Raw genomic sequence first — 19,826 nt, forward strand, 5'->3', positions numbered from 1 at the left:
TCATGCGATGCATCAATTTGCGCTTTAATATAGATCACTTGGCGACGGCGTCTCTCATCGCGAAAGTCCCAATCTTCATAACAAACCTAAATACGGGAAGGGAGAATCATCACCCTAGTTGGCTTTCAGCACAGACAGGTATGCGGTTTCTACATAATGACTGTTCTGCCGAGGAGCGAGACCGCGGCTTGAACGCAGCTTAGACTTTCTTTGGGACTATGCGACATCCGTGTTCGGGGCGAGATCACTGGCTGGCTGGTGTGTTTGCTCACTGCTTACATTTCGCCGCGGCTTCCCTGCTTGAATGATGCTGATGAGAGCGAGATCCCAGAATCCCGCTGCCCGTATTTTGAGTTCACCTACTTCCACTGACCCGCAGTGTCGAATAATAGCGATTATTGGAGACACAGCTGTAAGGTTTCCGAGATCTATCACATCGTGCCAAGTTGTCAACCGAGCGTTTCCGCTCCCATCATCCCAAAATGGGCATTATGGTGATCCGAACTGCCCTGTACGGGCATGTTTGATATTCTCGAACCTAATTGATACATCCTAACCTGAAGTTTTCAAAAAGAAGCATTCAGTAGAAGTGTATCACATCAAATTCTGCAGCAAGTACATGTCTGCTGTTTTCCGCCATGGGCGGCAGGCCGGGAACTCATTGTGATTGGAAGCTATTCTAACAAGGACAAATACACTCCCAGCCCGATGATGTGTAGAGTTTCTGTTGGTGCGTTTCCGTAATCCATGAAGCCTCCATGGCAACGAAAGGTCCAGCATTACCCCTTATCAAGTTAATCTGAAAGTCACTCTCGAAATGGCCGGTGTCCCAGTAGCCCGCTGTCTAACGCCTTTAGCACCTGTGCATCTGAACTTCTAAAGCCGTTAGAAGAGTGCCCGACCGTTGGGCCGCCATACTTTCAACTAGTGGAATTTTGAGACAAGCCACTGGAATACGAGCTCTGGCGATCGTTCGTAGCCTCCAAGTCACTTTCCTATCGCCAAAGAGCTTGCTCTCTGGTATCATCTCTGGAGCGCGATGTCGCTTAGCGATTCATGTCATTGCCGCCTTAGCCGGTATACACTTATCCGCGCTCCTGGCAATCTTCCGTCAGCATGAGGCGCCCGGAGCTGATATAGAAATTGCCTTCAAATTGCAGTGCTAGGTGGTTAATTAACCTAGTCCAGCGCACGTACTTAAGGCCGTCGATGTTAATGGTGGAACCGGCGCCGGTCCGGCAAATGTCAATTGATTCCTGGTTCTCGGGTCAGTCCTGATCGAAAAGCAAAAACAACGAGGTTCGAGTCATTGTCTCCTGGTAAAATGGGTCTTCGGCCGCGGTTTATCAGGGACCCATCCACGCGCGGCACGCCCACATTACGACTGGGAGTCCAAACAAGCACGGACAAGGCGATCGACAATCTGCTCGCGAGGAAAAGCCTCAGGGATGTATCAAAAGATTTGCGCAGGCTTTTTCTGCCAGTCTTTGGGGGCAATCGAGGGCAGCCGTGGAGCCCATGATGCCCATGCAAAATTGTCTCTGGGGTTCGCTTACGACAGAGCAGGGGTGTTTTCTCGGGATGCTGCCAGGTCCGGTTCTGCGCATACATCTGACGCCTCACATCTGGTCGGGATTTCGGGGACTTAGGAATTGGCCGTGATTGTGAATATGTGATGAACGATGGATTCTGGTTGGAATCTGCATAACAATGGTGTTTTGACAAATTTTCTATGTCTATCGATTACACTATGTTACTTCTATCATCTAGATCGTTTCTTCATACCATGTTATTGACCCTGTACCGTCTATCATGGCCCGTAGTGTCTGGAATCGAGTGATTGTCACCCGTATCGTCGGGTCCGTTGTGTTGAATAACGTCCATCTCAAGGCTGTCGTCCTTGCCGACGATGTTCTCGGCCGAGCTGGCATAATTCTTTCGTGGCCCGGAACTGATTGTCTCGACGTTTGTTCCTCTGGTACCTTTCGTCCCCCTGCTGTTCTGCTTGTCTGGATTGGAGAGCCCAAGTGTAGATTTCGCCGCATGCCACGATCCCATGATGGCCGCGTCAAGCACCGGTAGTGAGGCCGTCACGATGCCCATGGATATGTCGAGTACCGTCCATCTCAAGATGATGGTGTAGTCCCAAAAAATGTCAGTTGACGTGAATGGCTGCAGCTGTTGCAACAGACCGCCAGTGACGGTCAGCCCTCCCGCAGCCCAGATGATGAAGAGCCTAATCTTCTTCCCTCTATCAATACGAATGCTCCACAAGATAATGATTGGTGTTGCGAGGAGGAGGACACTCTGCACCACGTGGATGATGCTGAGGACCTTCGCACTGAGGAACTGGTTTCCACACGTCGCTGGCTCTGCTAAGGCTCCCGCAAACTCTCTGTCCCAAACAGCTCGTGGCGGATTGCAAAGGAAGATGCTCCAGAACAAGGCAGCAATGACATACGCAACAACCGTGACGAGGAAAATATCCGCAAGAATTCTCCACGTCCTGTACGCCGTGTCGACGAGCCGTCTGATGAAAAGAGTGATGGATATCTTGATGATGCCGACCGTGGGGTAGTATAGAAGTCGGCAGATGGTGAGGTAGTAGGAGTAGAACTGGTAGTCGTCGTACGTGTTCTCCCAGGTGTGTGTGCCGCCTCCTGCGTCGACGACGACGAGGATCTGCAGTATCGGATATACCACTGCGAGAGTTGCCGCCGCTATGATAACCCAGTCGTCCCATCCAAACTTGGTTTGTGCTCCCCGTCCGCGAACCCAAAGTCTTCCTGCTGTTGGTACGATGATGGCGAGTAGGACAATAATCATTCCTGCGATGATGGCGCCCTGCTTAGACTCGTGGACGGCGTTCGCGGGCTCCTTTGCGGCGAAGAGGTAACCCAAACTAGGGTCGAGTGTCGTAACGCCATACTGTCGGTAGATACCCCTGATGATGTTGTAGTCCCTCGTGTTGTTTGGCGGTTTTCCAATCTTCGCTGAGGTCGTTGCGTTCGACATGGCGAAGGGTAGGGGGTTCGGACTGGAGGTCGGGGGCAGGTCGGACTCGTGGTAACGGATCACCCGTATGGGGAGGGGGGAGGCCGGGCCGCTTTATGATATGGATTCGATCAGATGGAAGGTAGCAACATGGCGGAGAATCTGATGTATCATGGTGCGCAATCTAGGTTGGTTTCATATCGTGGTTATCAAGATCAGGTTCCTTGATGAGTGATGGCCTGGCTAGCGTTAACCCCATGTGGTGTGGATTAAGTCCCGGGAACGTGGGATGGGCTGAAAGGTCGAAGACTCATAGACTCGCAGTCTATCCGTAGTACCTAGTATCATTACAAAAATTGCGCGACAACAGTGAACAGAGGGGAACAGTATTGGGAAAGACGAGCCGCTGTTTTGGCTCGTGTTCCACCTAGGCCCGCGGTGGCCATCCAGCTCATAAATTAAGCGCAAGGTCAAGGTTGTCTTAGAGCGTGCAGCTGAAGTGGAGGGTGAGGCGATCTCGAGTCATGGCCCCTCCTTCACCCTATGCCGTCGGCAGCCTACCTTGCGACGCGAACGCCGGAAGGCCTGCGAGTTCGCGGCACAGGTCCAATGGTGAGCCCTGGGCGTCAAAGATCGGACAAGCCCAAAGCTGCAGTCAGAAACTCTGAAAAGAGGTTCCTCAGCGTTCCGGGATTTCCCCCTTCTTTAGCACGTCACGCCTCTGCCTTGTGCAGATGGACTGGCAAGGGGTGACTTGCGGGCAGAGGCTTGGCTTGCGATCGGTTGGGAAACTGGTCCGTCGAGGGGAACATTCTCTCTCCACGGTGTTGGACCCAGTCTTGCCCAGTTCCCCGAGATTGCGTTCAAAAGTTCGTTGCTCCAATATTTGCAATTTGGAGAGTCCTGTTTGGCTTGATCCGAACCAACACAGAAACGAATCAAGCTCCGGTCGTTTAGCGTATATTAACAGTAGTTCTCGTTCGCAAGCCCTGCTTTAGAACCCGTTCTCGCCTTTTCTTTACTCGTCTGATGATGATGCGCGTTTGACCTGTTTGTGTGTTCCAGCCAGATAAATCTGTGCGCATCTAGCGCGCTCCTCTTCTCTGTTGTCTGGCGTGTGTCAAACTGCTTCAACGTCCCGCCAGCCACAGGAATCATGGTCCGATTTGCGGGTTTCTCCGCCCTCGCGCTGGCCGCATCAACGGTCACGGCCACCTCAAGTGCCGACAGTAGCTGCATCGGCGTCAACGCAGTCAGCTCCACGTGCAGACCTTCAGAGACGTTGCACAGTCGAGAATTCTTCTACGTCGGGGGCCAAAGCGCTCCAGACCCCACGGGCAACATCACCATCGGCCAGCTCTACGTCGAGAAGCTCACCCCCATCCTCACGCTACGCTCGACCCCCTTGGTCTTCATCCACGGTGGCGGCATTCCGGGAACCACATGGCTCAATACCCCTGACAATCGTCCCGGGTGGGCGACCTACTTCCTGAAGCAAGGCTACCAGGTTTACCTCGTCGATGCTAACAGCATCGGCCGATCCACGGCCAACAACGCCGCCAACTTCACCATGGCCGTAGGCATGTCGGCCGAGTTTGTCGAGATGGGCTTCACCGGCGTCAAGAACTACAACACCTACCCCCAGTCTCAGCTTCACACCCAGTGGCCCGGCACGGGTATGCGCGGCGATCCCTTCTTTGACCAGTTCCAGCAGAGCTTCATCCCATACACAACCAGCCAGGTCTCCCAAGAGCTGGCCATGCGTACCGCTGGGTGTGAGCTTCTTTCCCTCATTGGCGCACAGTCTTACCTCATCTCCCACTCCCTGGGCTCCAAGTTCGCTATCGGCATCTCCAATGATTGTCCCCAGCATCTCGCCGGAAACATCAATGTTGAGCCCTCCACGATCCCCTTTCGCGCGTACGGCTATGGTCTGACCAGTACTGCGGCTAATCCATGGGGTCTGACGAACACCCCTGTCGACTACGAGCCGGCAGTATCCAGCGCCGCGGAACTCAACGCCACTGTCGAATCTGTGGGTGAGCCGTCGTTAGCTCATCGTAACTGCTACCTTCAAAAGGAACCTGTCCGAAAACTTCCCAAGATCGCCAGCGTACCGTACCTGGCTTTGACGGGAGAGGCCAGTGTCCACATTACTTACGATCACTGTATCATCGATTATCTGAAGCAGGTGGGTGGCCAGCCGGAGTGGATCAAGCTTAGTGAAATTGGGATCAAGGGCAATGGCCACTTCATGCACCTTGAAAAGAACAATCTCGACATCGCTCCTTTGGTCCACAAATGGATCAAGAAGCAGCAGCAATGGTGGTGGTGGTGATGATTGCGCAATGCTGTGCAGCGGCTGGACTGAAGAGGATGTGTTACCTATGTAAATAGCATAAGCATACCTGTACATACACGCAGTAATCGTAATCCGGCACCCTTAACGTGCAAAGGCCGCTAGACTGGACTCCCGGACATTTAACTCGCCACACCACAAACATATCGGATTCTAGTTAGAGCGGTCTCTGCCTGCCGGGCCAAGATTGACCGCGCATATAAGCGCAGAGTCAGATCATCTTCATTATTTATGCTGCCGCACCGCATATTGTGGATGTCTCAATATAAAGCTGTAAACTCTGCTAAGACGGCCCGAGGCTTCCCTACTATTTTTAGGTTCAGGACAAGGAAGTTTAACCACTGAAGTCTTTCCCCGGGAATAGCGAAGTTCCCGCTTTGGAACAACTCGATCCAACTTCCTCGGCAGTTTGAGGACAGCAGGCCAACAGCTGTTTCATCGACAGCTACCATTTGCTGACCTTGCGGCATCGAGTGTTTTGGCCCCCAGGAATGCTTCTCATGCCTAACTTCAGTTTTACAACAGCAATAAGAAGCACCTGTCTCGAATCGCATTACAATGTGAGCTGGTGATCTGATGGGCTGATGCTGGCGGTACAGGTACACAACAGTGGGAAACGCGTGTGTCAATACACCCGTGCCTAAGACAGGAAACAGTATTGAGGATTAAATTCGGTTGGCAACAATTGCTATCGAGCAGGGTGCGATTTCGTTGACCACATAATCTCCTTATGGGTAGTAATCTTCCGGAACATCGATAACACCGCTCATCCAGGTAGACCAGTCCTCAGGCTTAGTCTCATCCGCACCATACTTCAAGTGAGATATCAGTAGTCTGTATCCGCCCTTCAACATAGGTATTGGGACAGACGCTGTCTCGACGTCCCACAACCTTGGAACAGGCCAGGAGTCAAACAAGCTAGTCACAGGCGCATTGTTGTAGTTAACGTACAGGTTGCCCAATAACTCGGCGCCGGCGACTGTGCCGTTGACAGGCTGCGCTGTCTTGGTGTAGTTCAGAGGTCTATTCTGATTGAATCCATACCACGTGGGCTCGAAGTCTGTGTCTGCCCGAACGACGTCCAGCCTCTCGATCCGCACAGGCTGCATTCCGGCATAGTAAAGGGTCAGCTCGGCGAGATCAATCTTGATGTAGTCCTGAATACCGAAGCCGTCAGACGTGACAAGCTGTGGAGCTCCAAACACGGGATACTCGGTAACGGGTATGAGAACGTTAGACGGCACAGGATCGGTTCCCAAGCTTGGAGCAGCTGTGTAGTTATACCCGGCCCCTTGGTACGGAATAGAAAGCTTTTCATTATCGTCAGAGGAGATGGAGATGAAGCCTGAGTAGAAAGGGATCATGAAAGCTCGGAGGTTTTGCGGCGGGACGATCTCCACGGAAATAGTCTTGCTTTTACCAGGACCTAGAGTGACTATTGAACCTTCTGGGAAGTTGATAGTTGCTGCGAAAGGGAGAGAGGCTAGTCGTTGATAGACATTGCTGAAGAATCCGACCTGGTCGGAGACGTCCAGATTAGGGTAGCGAGCCATGCCAGAAGCTGGGGTGTGACCTAGGGTATACTTTGTGGCTTTGTCTGACGGGTTTGCAATATTGATAGAGTAGCTGGACCGGGCGACGATCTCATTGGGACCGAGATCAAACTGGCCAGGCGAGATGAATGAAGGATAGAAGATCGCGTTGTAGGCGTCGACCAAGCCGGCTCCCTGATGAACAGGAGGCGAAACATCGTTACGGGTGGCGCGAGTTGTCGGCTTTGAGGTTGACTGGAGACGGTTGAGTATCTCGGTCACTGATTGTTCCGGAAATCGCGACTTCACGAGTGCGAGAACACCAGAAAGGTACGGCGTAGCCATTGAGGTGCCAGCGCCCATCCTGATGCAGCAAGGGGCCAGGTCGACAAAATTTGACCGCCAGGGGCACTGATCTGAGGCTTGAGGCTGCAATCCCACACAGGTCCTGGAGAGAAAGGTTAGAATATCCCATTTTCCACTATCTTCCGACTTGGGAGCCTACCTGGACTACTAAAGTTGTTCATCTGGCCGCCCCACGCTTGTCGTGTGAGTTGGGGAACAGCAGTTCGAAACGTTACAGAGTGTCCGCCTTTCAGAGATCCAACCTGAATCTTGTTGTTTGTCGTTGTACCGAAGCTACGCGCAGCATTTGGCAAGGTTGCACTGAATCCCTCCAGAAATGGATTGTCAAGAACGTCCTTATCAGGATATGTCAGGATGTTGTTGAAGCCTGCGGTAGCTGCAACATCCTGAATCAAGGAAAGACCGCAAAGTCCACGTCGAACCACGATCACGTAGTTCTCCTTCGAACCAGTGACTTTGCTTGCAATGGCATCATAGTCCGCCGCCCGGCATCCGAAGTTGCCCTGGACGCCCCCATCGCCGACGTGCACCGCCGTTAGCGTGCGGTTCAGGGGAAAGGGGTAAAGACTTCCATAACGAATGAGTTCGCCATTTGAATCAATCAGCTCAAACGTATGGAAAAGAGTGTTTTCGATAGAGCCGACTGCAATGGCAGCAGGGCTGTTGGCAGGCGCGTTGACTGCAAAGGGGAGGTTGGCCCCGTCATTGCCCGCAGCAGCCACGACAGCAATGCCACTGTCCCTTAACTTCTGGATCAGGACGTGGTAAGGATCGTTTGGCGAGTTGCCGACCGAGGAAAAACCGCCGATAGACATGCTGATGATCTGGGCTCCATCGCTGGCGGCGCGCATCATTGCGGCCACGAGTACGTCGCTGCCAACGCCGCCGGAGCAGCCGAAGACGCGGTACATACCTAATGTTGCTTCAGGTGCGACGCCCACCATGCCTTTGAAGGTATCGTTGGAAGGTGAATCCATGGTGATGATTCCTAATGCCGTCAGATCGGCCCTAACATCGAAAGTTAAACTGACAACTTACTTGAGACGTGACTGCCATGTCCACCCCCAACACACGCAGCCAGAGGATCTGCATCTTCAACTGGGGTACCGTATCCGTCGTACTCATCACCAACGAGATCATATCCGAACGAGATCTTGCATCCAGGTCCGAAACAGCCGCCGAGGGCAGGATGATAGTAGTCGACACCAGAGTCCAAGACGGCGATCTTAACTCCTTTTCCTTTGATACCAGCAGCGTGCACACGGTCAACTCCAGTCATTGTGTGAGGGACGTTGTAGTCCAAGTTATTCTCGGGAACTTGCTGTCTCTTTGCTAGCTTACGAGAAGTATGCACCGAAGAGGATGACTCCGAGCGACTTTCATAATCGATAGCAAGAAGGGGCCGTGGAATGAACTGGACTGTGGAGACGTTGACAACTTCAGGTAGGGACTTCAACACAGCGAGAGACTCATTGTTGTGAATGTTCATCGAGATGCCATAGAAAATTTCATGATTGGTGTGTTCGTATCGCACATCGAAGGAGGTCAAGGACGAGAGCGCACGCTTGAGTGACACGTGGGTGTGTTCGTCCGAACGGCGGCCGAGACTTATTGGATCGCGAAGCTCAACCACAAATGCATTCGGAATGAGCTCCGGTTTGGGTCTGAGATTGCCCTCGAAGGCAGCTGCTTGGCTCAAAGAGAGCGCTAAGCTGGCAAGAACGAAGGGACGGTGCATTCTGGAAGAAGAAATACACCAACAGCAGCGAGTGATGTTCAGCGAGCATGCTGGGAACAAGATCTCATGACGGTAGGCTACCTGGAATCCGACAAGAGGCTTATATGTACATGCGATTACCTGGTATGAAGTTGATCTTCCTTAATACCGCGGATTCCGCGGCGTGGTAAGAGCACATTTGAGTCGATGCAGGGCAACGTCGCATTGCATCTTGAAGTTGTTCGTGATGTTATCAGACCCTGGTGTGTTCTCGTATTCCCGCTAAAGCACGGCAATTGCGGAATATGCTTAACACAATAGGCAGCTCAGTCCACCGCACATTCACTAGGTATCTACGAATCGGCTCACTTCCAGATCATCACGGTGTCACAGTCCGGTACCACAATCTTCAATACCCAGGTGAAGAGAAGTATGATCTCGTATACGCGGAAGACCCTGAAATTGCGCGATCAGACCTGCCTGATACAGCAATCTGTTATCGCGTGATCTATGCAAGTGGCTGACATTCTGACCAAATATTCACAATCTTCGAGCGCCAAGGTTAAGGCAATTTAGGAGTTGTCACATCACAAGAGCACCACAACCCCGCGCAAGCCGATTGATCTACGCATCATCTTACGAAGATTTTGGTAGCAGTGACTTTCATTGCTGAGCAGCTCAAGCATTTGAGCATGAAAATGCACGATTGACCATCCCGAAATTCTGGATGATGTACGCGAGTGCTAAGCATCGTGGAAAATGCGGTGGCTAGCCGCTTGTGGGAAATTATATAGCCAAAATGTTCTGTAACGGGATTGTCAATGTGTGTCTTGATGAGAACTGACTATAGGCGACTCCTTCTCTGTCAAGATAGTCATAAGGAGCCAGAATTACTAAGTTTGGCGTAAATACTAGTGTAAAGAACCCTAGACTTTGGTTTTCGCACTTCACTGCCTAATGCGAAGAACCACTTGGAAAAGTCCTTGTAAGTCTTTTGTCGAGTAAACCCCTATCATAAACTAGATCCACTGTCGCAACAAAGTCTCATGTCAACTTATGAGTGGAGGTCAATATCTCATGCTACAGTATCAATGCCTTCAGAACCATATCAAAGTCTTTTTACCCCTAAAGTAGAAACAAAACGTAGGACGAACCTAGCCGGTCAGTGACAGTAGAGACGGGATAGAAGTTGGTGGTTTACTTTGTCGAGCACATGTGGATCGCCCGAAGTTTCTAGCCGAAACATTCAATTCTTACACTATTGTAAATGCCTGATACCTTTTCGAACTCCTAGTAACTCACACAATTGACACTTTTTAAATTGAATTTGACACTACTAAGCTTATTGGCTCTGCTTCCCCGGAGCAAGCTGAGTTAAGTGTACATAAACAACACTCATTCGCAGATCCATCGACACACTCCTCTTCTTGTAAGGTAGCAAAGGGGTGACAAGTACTAGGAAGACCATCCGTCATTGCTCGAAAACTTGTAACAATAAGTACGATGAATAATAATCTTCATTCACAGCAAACGTCAACTCGCTAGTTTCAAGAGGCTACAGCAGCCGTCATTACAGGGATGTAGAAATTCCATTCAGCCATGTCGATAACTCCATGCAATTGAGATGAAGTCTGTGAGACAGCTCTAGACAGGTATCATGAGCGACTAGTGGGATGGTCGTCTCGCAAAAAATGAAAGGATGGATAGAAAACAACCTTGCCACGAGATAAAGGTGAGGCAGGAAACCTGAGGGAGGGTGCACAACGATGTCCTGTATGAATTCAGATAGTCATTCCAACCTCCGCCAACTTCCTGTTAGTTGTTGAGATAATCGCGATTCCAGGTGAATGCATTGAGGGCGGTGAGGTGACAATGCAAAGTAAAGTAGGGAAATGACGGAAACAAAGCATTCCAAGCAAGCTGGTCCCGGGACATTATCGAGCTCAGCCAACTTGGCAATCCACAAAGCCCCCTCCTCCCCCCTCGTCGAGAGCGGCTTCACAGCCCAGATGTAGGCACAGGCAAACAACTCCAGCTAGACCAAGAGCGAGCATCACTACCGAGGAATTGGCTGGAATGATTGGTGCGCATCTTCCACGAGCAACTTCGGTACTTGACTCCATTCCCCCGCACGAACCCCACAGCTCGAAGTCTTGGGGTTCACCGGAAACGAGCAAGTTTGTACGGCGGAGCTCGAGATAACATTGGCCCGGCTCCCGCAACCCCAATCTTATTTTCTTTCCATCTCGGCACAACCTTGTCGTCGAGTCCCGCGACTCTAATCATCATCATCGGCCGTCGGTTGTTTGTTTGGAGCGCATACAACTGCTGCGCAGCGGTACTCCCAGTCAGCGGCCGATTCGTGCTTCGCACCGTGGGAACTCCTCGTTGACATCTAAGCCGTGCTTTCCAACGATAATGTTTCTCCAGGCTTCTCCAGTCTGGGGGAGCTGAGCCAGGGTTAAGAAGGTTATGGGGAGTCGCCACATGGTCGAGGTAACCGAGAGGAAGCTCATGGCTCGGGCAAGGTCGCATTGTGCAGCTTGCCATGGTCATCGGCCCCAGCTCAATTACTCCTCTGGAACCAACCACATGGGTCAAGCAGTGAGGGACGCGATGTCCAATGCTACCTTATAAAAGGTGCTTTGCTTCTCGGTCCGACAAAGGTTGCCTTCCTATTCTCGCACATCTGTCTTCAGACGCGTCGCATCCCGCAGAGATCGTCGAGTCGTAGCAGCAGCCGTCATGATGCTCCGGTCCGCCCTCATCGCCGCCGTAGGCGCCCTCACTTGCGGATTTGCCTCTGCTCTTGAGACCTTCGAGCGCAACCTCATATTCCAGCCGCCTGACAACTACACGGACCCCCGCGTGCTGTACCCTCGCACAGTTCAGCTCAATGACGGTCGTCTCCTGGGAACTTGGGAGAACTACTCACCGGAGCCTCCTCTGGTCTGGTTCCCCATCTACGAGTCCCTAGACGGTGGCCTCACGTGGGAGGAAGTTGGCCAGGTTCACGACCAGGTCAACAACTGGGGCTTGCGTTACCAACCATTCCTGTACGAGCTCCGCGAGGACTTTGCAGGCTTCCCTGCTGGAACCGTGCTCCTGGCCGGTAACAGCATTCCCACCGACCTCAGCGAGACCCAAATCGACCTGTATGCTTCTCAGGACAAGGGCCGCACTTGGGAGTTTCTCTCCCACGTCGCCCGCGGTGGTCGTGCCATTCCCAACAACGAGGAGACTCCCGTCTGGGAGCCTTTCATTCTGTAAGTCATGAGCAACTCGAACCGCAATGCACTTAGTCTAGATTTGCTAACACCGACGGTAGCATCTTCGAGGATGACCTCATCCTTTACTACGCCGACCAGCGCTCGGCCGAGCACGGCCAGGAGATCTCCCACCAGACCACAAAAGACCTCAAGAACTGGTCCGCCGTCGTAACCGATGTCTCCTACCCAACATACACCGACCGCCCAGGCATGCCCTTCGTCACACAGCTCGCCAATGGCGACTACACGTACACCTTTGAATGGGGCGGCGCACCCATCATCCCGACCTACGCGTTCCCCATCTACTACCGTATCGCAAAGGACCCCCGCAAGTTCGCCGATGCCCCCGACATGTACATCAACAGCACCAATGGCGGTGTCTTCCCCATTAACAGCCCTAATGTTGTCTGGTCTCCCGTCGGTGGTTGCAACGGTACTATTGTCGTGTCAAGCAACAGTGCCCCTCTCTTCATCAACCGCCGCGGCGGCGACCCGAGCGCTTGGGTCGCATACGATTCTCCTGAGGCCGGTGCATACACCCGTAACCTGCGTATCATGGAAGAGGATCCTGACTACCTTCTCATTATGGGTGCCGGCGTCCTGCCTCCCAGCACCACTAACAAGGTTACCGTCAGCATGCTTAAGCTTACCGAGCTGTTGGGTCTCAAGCATGCATGAGGGTTGCCAAAAGATTCATGTAAATAACAAAAGTTCGGGTCGGTCATTTGGAAGACGTACCCTATGCTCACACAACAAGTACATACACGCAATGAACGCCATAATGAGATATTGGTAAATGATTGACATACATTTACAGCCCCTCCGGATGATGCTCGCGCTACCTTTACCGCTTCTTCGCACCGGGCATGTATCTCCGATGAGCTCTCTGCCTCCTGGTGACGTAATTTACATACGGGATATTACCTCTTGGCGGACCTCCAAGTGTGTTTCTGCATGTAACTGAAATGTGTTTGTGTTTTTAGAAGTGACATGCAATGGCGCTGTCTCCAAATTCATAAAAACTGCTCGATCAGAGAGGGCGATCCTAAAGGAATCGGGAAAATTCGCAGACATGGACAAAGGAGTGCGGTGGTCTCCACTCAGGTCCTGAGAATAACAGCGGAGAGACCAGCAACCTTGGTTAATTGTTCCGCCGTCCTCTAGCTTCATAGACCGGGCTTCGTATGGACGGAAGTTTCGATGTGTTCCTGGGTTGCCCCGGACATGCGGGCCGTTTGAGGTGGCGCAACTCCCCGCATGGAAAACCCTACCACGTCTTAGCCCGTCTTGGGAGACAAGGGACGAACAGGTGGTTAGCCGACAAACGCGGGGCTCATGAGCGGGGAAGAACTAACAGCTCAAGGTTCGAATGGAGATGCGGTGAAAGAGCCAATGTCTGCCACTCTCGACCAGTTCCCTCCCTGCTCTCCTATGTGTCCAAGCTTGACGGCCAGAGATGGTGCAAGATACATGCATGCACGTCATGTCCTATTGTCCAATCCCATACCCGTGGACTGGCGACGTTGCAGTCGTACAGTTGGGGTAAGAGAGGGGGAATTGAGATTGCAATGAGAGTGCTGCGCTGCCAGGTACTGCTCAGCCATTCAGATCCCAGCAATGCCGATGATCCCGCCGCTACGTGTAGTTCAAGGTTGGGGGATGGTGACATCTCCGGTCCGTCGCTTGTACAGGCCGGAACTTTGTTGTCTTTCGTCAAATAGCAACCAGTCCCTCGCGGCGTAGACCTGTCCCGTATCGTCTCAATTGATGTTGTATAGCTGCAGTTCAAGCACGATTTCGAGTGTGCTGCTGGTGTAACAATCAAGATGTTGCTGTCGCGTCTGAAGGCTCTTTCCCTGCTGGCCTTAGCTTGGCTTGATGGAGTCAATGCCAGAGCCATTGGGACGGATCTGAAGCTCCTCAATGGAAGGCAGCAAGACATTGTGAGTCTGTCTCGAAAGTGGCCTTAAGAATGACCAGAGTTTGGATAAGGCCTTACTTGTTGTTCTCATGAGACGGCCAGAAAGGCGTTGACTAATATGACTAGGTGACATGGGACGACAAAAGCTTGTTTATCAATGGCGAGAGATTGATGATCTTCAGCGCCGAGTTCCATGCCTTCAGGTAGGCCGGTATCGTGACATGAAAAAGCCGTCACATCACTGATAGCCGTTGGTAGAATGCCGGTTCCATCCCTATGGCTCGATATCCTCCAGAAGATCAAGGCAGCTGGTTACAATTCCGTCTCCTTCTACGTCAATTGGGGACTCTTGGAGGCAAAGCCAGGTGAGGTTCGCGCTGAGGGCATTTTTGCACTCGAGCCACTCTTCGAGGCCGCCGAGAAGGCTGGACTCTACCTCTTTGCTGTAGGTCACCCGACGAATGTCCTCCCAGAAATCTTACGACTAACACAGAACCAAGCGACCGGGACCGTATATTAATGCTGAAGTCACCGGAGGAGGTTTTCCCGGTTGGCTCCAGAGAGTCCAAGGAGCTCTCAGGACTGGCGACGAAGCTTACCTGAAGGCAACTGACAAGTATGACAATAAGCATTAACGCCAATGACATAAATGGTTGTTAACTAACATGCAAAGTTACACTGCCACCCTCGGAAGCATCATCGCCAAAGCCCAAATCACCAACGGAGGACCTGTCATTCTTTTCCAAATGGAGAACGAGTACAACGCTGCCGTCGACCCGTATCCGTTCCCCGACTACGACTACTGGAAGTACGTCGACAATCAGTTCCGCAGTCACGGGGTTGTTGTGCCGTACGTCAATAATGAGGCCTGGCAGCTCGGTGCCATCACTGCGCTTACGCCCGCCAAGGTCGATATCTATGGACACGATGGGTATCCGCTGGGATTCGACTGCTGGAACCCCACTGTCTGGCCTGAGAATGGCCTGCCGACTGATTGGCTCACGACGAACAATGCTATCGCACCGACCACCCCGTATACGATCGTTGAGGTATGTGATATCGAGTCGACATTGTCCAAGTTGGTAGACAATCTGACAGTCATTAGTTCCAAGGCGGTGGCTTCCAGCCATGGGGAGGTGCTGGATTCGAGTACTGCGCAGCCCTTCTCAACCATGAGTTTGAGCGTGTTCTGTACAAGAACAACTATGCCGTTGGAGTGACCATCTTCAACATCTACATGGTAAGTGTTTCGACAGGTTCTCCAAGTGTTCTTTGTTATTGAATCCGGCAGACTTGGGGTGGCACCAACTGGGGTAACCTCGGACACTCCGACGGCTACACCTCGTACGACTACGGTGCGCAGATCACCGAGGAACGTCTAGTCAACCGTGAGAAGTACAGCGAGACGAAGCTTCAATCCAACTTCCTTCACGTGTCTCCTGCTTATCTCGTGGCCGATCGATTCAACGCCTCGCTTGAGTGGACCAACAACGACGCGATCACCGTGACCCCGGCAACAACAAACACCACCAAGTTCTACATCACGAGGTATATCGATATTCCACATGTACCCTCAGCGTTTAGTCAGTCTTAACACATGGTGCGATAGACACACAAAGTATGACTCTCTTGAGACAACTGCCTATAAGCTGAAGGTCAAAACTGTCAAGTACGGTGAGCTTGAAGTTCCCCAGCTCAGCGATAGCCTGTACTTGACCAGGCGCGACTCCAAGATCCACGTCAGCGACTATCCTGTGGGCGACAAGAATCTAGTCTACTCCACAGCTGAGATCTTTACATGGTAAGTAGTCAACTTCATTCGAGCATCCATGACGCTTTTCCAACCTCTTAATAGGAAGAAGTATGCCGATAAGACCGTGCTGGTCGTCTACGGAGGTGCCGACGAGCACCATGAGCTGGCCATCGAAGGTGAACAAGCCGATATCACCGACGAGAACGTTATCGAGGGCTCAGATGTCACTATTGAGCAAAAAGACGGCTACACTGTGTTAGGCTGGGCTGTCTCGGACGAGCGAAAGGTTGTCCGCGTACACGAGAACGTTTATGTATACCTCCTGAGTAAGTTTTCACCCAACATCGTTGTGCCTTCTTATCTAACGAGACTTCTCCAGCGCGCAATGAGGCCTACAACTTCTGGGTTCCCCCCGCGGTCGGTGATTTCGGAACCTCTGATGTTATTGTCAAGGCTGGATATCTCGTCCGCAATGTTGCCGTTACCGGTGACTCCATCAGCTTTTCTGGTGACGTTAACAGCACGACCACCATCGAGATTATCGGTGGTGCCCCGTCGTCGCTGAAGAGTCTGAACTTCAACGGCAAGTCTCTTGACTTCAAGCAGAATGACCACGGAGCTGTGACCGCCAAGGTCGATTTCTCCACCCCTGAGATCAAACTTCCGTGCATCAGTCAGCTCAGCTGGAAGTATATCGATAGTTTGCCAGAGATCAAGTCAGACTACTCCGACGAGTTATGGACGGCCGCGGACCTTGAAAAGACGTACAATACCGCGAACCCTCTTAAGACTCCCACCAGCTTGTACGGTGGAGACTACGGCTACCACACCAGCTCGCTTCTCTATCGGGGTCACTTCACTGCCAACGGCGATGAAACGACTTTCAACATCACAACTCAAGGAGGTAACGCTTATGGTGCTTCAGTATGGCTGGACGATGAGTTCATCGGTTCTTGGGTCGGAAACGCTGTTTCTCCCGCCTATAACAGCACGTTCACCCTGCCTAAGTTGACCAAGGATAAAGACTACGTCTTCACAGTCGTTGTTGACCACATGGGTCTGAACGGCAACTGGGTCGTCGGCGAAGAGCAGCAGAAGAACCCCCGGGGCATCCTCAACTACAACCTTGCGGGTCACGAGCAATCTGATATCAAATGGAAGATCACCGGCAACTTGGGCGGCGAGGACTACGCCGACAGCGAACGAGGCCCTCTCAACGAAGGCGGTCTCTTTATCGAGCGACAAGGATACCACTGGCCCCAACCTCCGTCGGCCTCTTGGGAAGATAGCAAGGGCCCCTCCGCGGGAATTGAAAAGGCCGGAATTGCCTACTACTCTTCCACTTTTGACCTCGACCTCCCCACTGGTTTCGACATCCCGCTCTCTCTGACTTTTGCCAACACCACAACCACGGCATACCGCGCTCAGATCTTTGTGAACGGATACCAATTTGGCAAGTTTGTCCACCATGTCGGCCCGCAAGCTCGCTTCCCCATTCCTGAGGGCATTCTCAATTACCAGGGCTCCAACCATCTCGGCATCACGCTCTGGGCCATGGAGAAGGGCGGCGCCAAGGTTGAGGGCCTCAAGTGGGAAGTTGGCATGGTCAGCGCAACTGGGTTCGGAAAGGTGACGCCCGCGCCGCAGACGAAGTGGGCTGAAAGAAAAGGAGCTTACTGAAGGGTCATAAATCACAAATCTGATATGCTCATGTACGGCATTTTATCTTGGCAGTTGATTGAATTCACAAGATTCTCCTTGACCCAAAGTATAGTGTAGCTAGTCACCCAAAGGTACCAAGACTCATAACCTCAGGGTGTTGATAGGCTTGGCCCGCTCCTAGCAGTCCTGGGTTGCATCTTCTTTTCAAAAATGACCCTCGTGGATGACCACCTTCTAGAGATTCCGTTCACTATTGGAAGGTGCATTTGAACCTCAAAGCAAGCTTCACGATACCACGAAGCTTTCAAGCAACGCAACGCGGAAATTACATAGCTCAGACAACTTCAAGTCACTTGAGATGCACAAGATTTGAAATGGCTTAAGGTTTAATTATATGTTCATATCGTGACCAGCAAGATGATACGATATACATATTTGCATACAAAAGAACATAATTCGTCGCCAGCTAATGTTGGGACACCACTCTGTAACAAGTTCTTGAGCTACATCTAGACCGATACCAAAAGCCCGGCCTACCATGTACACAAGTCTCCCAACTCGCCATATTTCGACGATGTTTGAGCTAACAGCCGCTTACAACTTGGTGTTGACGCTCTGGACCGCACTCTGCGGGACGTTGAGAGCCTTGGCTGCCTTCTGACCACCGGAAACGTTGACTCCCTCCCACTTCCAGTTGCGGCAAGCGCCGGATCCGCAAAGAACCTGAACGTCGGTACCGGAAGACTTGATGTTACCAGTAATCTTGCTGACGGTAAGGTCGGTAATGGGGACACCGCTGGTGGGCTTGCCGGTAGGAGATCCGTTCTTGTAGTCCTGCTGAATGATGACGCCGTACTTGTTGATACCAGTCATGGTAATACCGGAGTAGACAACGTCCGAAACAGCGCCAGTCGCACCAGCAACGGTCTTGATTCTGACGCCGTTGTCCGAGTCGATAATCTTGGAGTTGAGGATGCGAACGGTCTTGACGACGTTGTTGGAGCGTCCACCAACGGATCCGATGGAGAGACCGTGACCGCCAATGCAAGTGCCGTCGACGAAAGTGATGTTGGTGCCGGAGTTGATAGCAAGGCAGTCATCCTGGTTCTTGACAGTGCAACCAGAGATGTAGATGCCGTTGGAAGAACCAACGTCGAAGCCGTCGGTGTTGTGGCCGCACTGGGAACCGCCGTCGCCGGCAGAGTCGTCAATCTTGACATCGTAGATGCCGAGGTTGGTGCAGGTGTTGATGGAGAAGGCCTGAACAGGGGTGTTGAGCACGTTAAGGCCGCGAATGTTGGAGTTTTGCAGAGAGTGGGCAGCGAAGAACTTGGGCTTCGTCTTGCCACCGTTGCTGCCCTTGCAATCCCACCAGCGCTGGCCGCCGCAGTCAATCACATGACCGGAGGCGCCGACGACGTTGACATTGGAGCCCGAAACGGAAATGAGGGGACCAGCCCACTCCTTGTATCCGAAGGTAGTCTTGCCTTGGAAGGTAACCTGTTGATTTGGTTAGTAAATCTGGCCGAGATGATAGTGGCCTATTGACCACAAGAGGTAATGTTCAAGAATCGACGTACGGTAGCACCCGACTTGAGGCCAGTCAAGTCAAGAGTGACTCCAGCGGGGACAGCGATATCCTTCAAGACAATGTTCGAGCAGCCAGCCTTGCCCTTCATGGCAGCGTTGGCGTCGGTGAAAGTGCAGCCGGACTGGCTAACAGGCGCAGCCAGGGCGGTGGCAGCCAGGCCAGCGAGAGCGAAGAAAGAAACCATGTTTAAAAGCAGAAATGTCGGTTGTGAAGTAGTTTGTTATGTCGGAGTGCCCTAGGGCGATAAGTACGAGAGAGTGAACGAAAAAAGAATGGACGAGCCAAAGCTCAAAGGATGGTAATGATCAGAGTAGAAGATCTTCTGGTGACAGTTCGAGAGATATTTCAACCAGTGCCAAGGCCGTGGGAACTGGTCGATTTATATCTCAAATGGAGGCGTTCTGAGCAGGGCTCTGCCAAGACTGTCAATCAAAGCTTGTGTTCACCGTGACATATCAAGAACAGGGGTGACCGCCGGCCGAGTCAGTCAAACATAGGACGGCTACCTAAACTTGGGGCAAACGCCGGCAAGGATCGCTATTGTTGGACGCCCGAAGAACATTTCTTGTCCTGGGAACGAAATACTGGCGACATATTGAGCTCGCACTCACAGAAATTGCGTCTAGAAGGACTACTCAAATAAGCTTGTCTCGAATATAGTA

At 52.1% G+C, this 19,826-nt stretch overlaps 6 protein-coding genes across 6 annotated transcripts; 3 read left to right on the plus strand and 3 right to left on the minus strand.

Annotated features, from left to right (window-relative positions):
* Positions 1–1,779: 1,779 nt before the first annotated feature.
* Positions 1,780–3,015, minus strand: CPAR01_02133 (uncharacterized protein; the record flags this gene model as incomplete). Its single annotated transcript, XM_060486421.1, has 1 exon — positions 1,780–3,015. One exon carries the CDS (start codon positions 3,013–3,015, stop codon positions 1,780–1,782), a length of 1,236 nt encoding a protein of 411 aa, XP_060353749.1.
* Positions 3,016–4,150: 1,135 nt separating this feature from the next.
* On the plus strand, positions 4,151–5,332 carry CPAR01_02134 (uncharacterized protein; the record flags this gene model as incomplete). Its single annotated transcript, XM_060486422.1, has 1 exon — positions 4,151–5,332. One exon carries the CDS (start codon positions 4,151–4,153, stop codon positions 5,330–5,332), a length of 1,182 nt encoding a protein of 393 aa, XP_060353750.1.
* A 749-nt stretch (positions 5,333–6,081) lies between these two features.
* CPAR01_02135 (peptidase) lies at positions 6,082–8,989 on the minus strand (the record flags this gene model as incomplete). Its single annotated transcript, XM_060486423.1, has 3 exons — positions 6,082–7,307; positions 7,391–8,239; positions 8,290–8,989. The coding sequence occupies 3 exons, from the start codon at positions 8,987–8,989 to the stop codon at positions 6,082–6,084; spliced, it is 2,775 nt and encodes a 924-aa protein (XP_060353751.1).
* Positions 8,990–11,713: 2,724 nt separating this feature from the next.
* CPAR01_02136 (BNR/Asp-box repeat protein) lies at positions 11,714–12,915 on the plus strand (the record flags this gene model as incomplete). Its single annotated transcript, XM_060486424.1, has 2 exons — positions 11,714–12,234; positions 12,297–12,915. The coding sequence occupies 2 exons, from the start codon at positions 11,714–11,716 to the stop codon at positions 12,913–12,915; spliced, it is 1,140 nt and encodes a 379-aa protein (XP_060353752.1).
* Positions 12,916–14,063: 1,148 nt separating this feature from the next.
* Positions 14,064–17,591, plus strand: CPAR01_02137 (glycosyl hydrolase family 35; the record flags this gene model as incomplete). The annotated part of the gene is made up of 10 exons (XM_060486425.1): positions 14,064–14,180; positions 14,285–14,361; positions 14,417–14,603; positions 14,659–14,774; positions 14,832–15,207; positions 15,264–15,398; positions 15,450–15,706; positions 15,768–15,959; positions 16,014–16,237; positions 16,291–17,591. The coding sequence occupies 10 exons, from the start codon at positions 14,064–14,066 to the stop codon at positions 17,589–17,591; spliced, it is 2,982 nt and encodes a 993-aa protein (XP_060353753.1).
* A 576-nt stretch (positions 17,592–18,167) lies between these two features.
* Positions 18,168–19,348, minus strand: CPAR01_02138 (endopolygalacturonase 1 precursor; the record flags this gene model as incomplete). The annotated part of the gene is made up of 2 exons (XM_060486426.1): positions 18,168–19,073; positions 19,154–19,348. 2 exons carry the CDS (start codon positions 19,346–19,348, stop codon positions 18,168–18,170), a joined length of 1,101 nt encoding a protein of 366 aa, XP_060353754.1.
* Positions 19,349–19,826: the final 478 nt, after the last annotated feature.

Source organism: Colletotrichum paranaense (assembly GCF_030867605.1).
Source record: "Colletotrichum paranaense strain IMI 384185 chromosome Unknown Scaffold_2.1, whole genome shotgun sequence".
Taxonomy (NCBI): domain Eukaryota; kingdom Fungi; phylum Ascomycota; class Sordariomycetes; order Glomerellales; family Glomerellaceae; genus Colletotrichum; species Colletotrichum paranaense.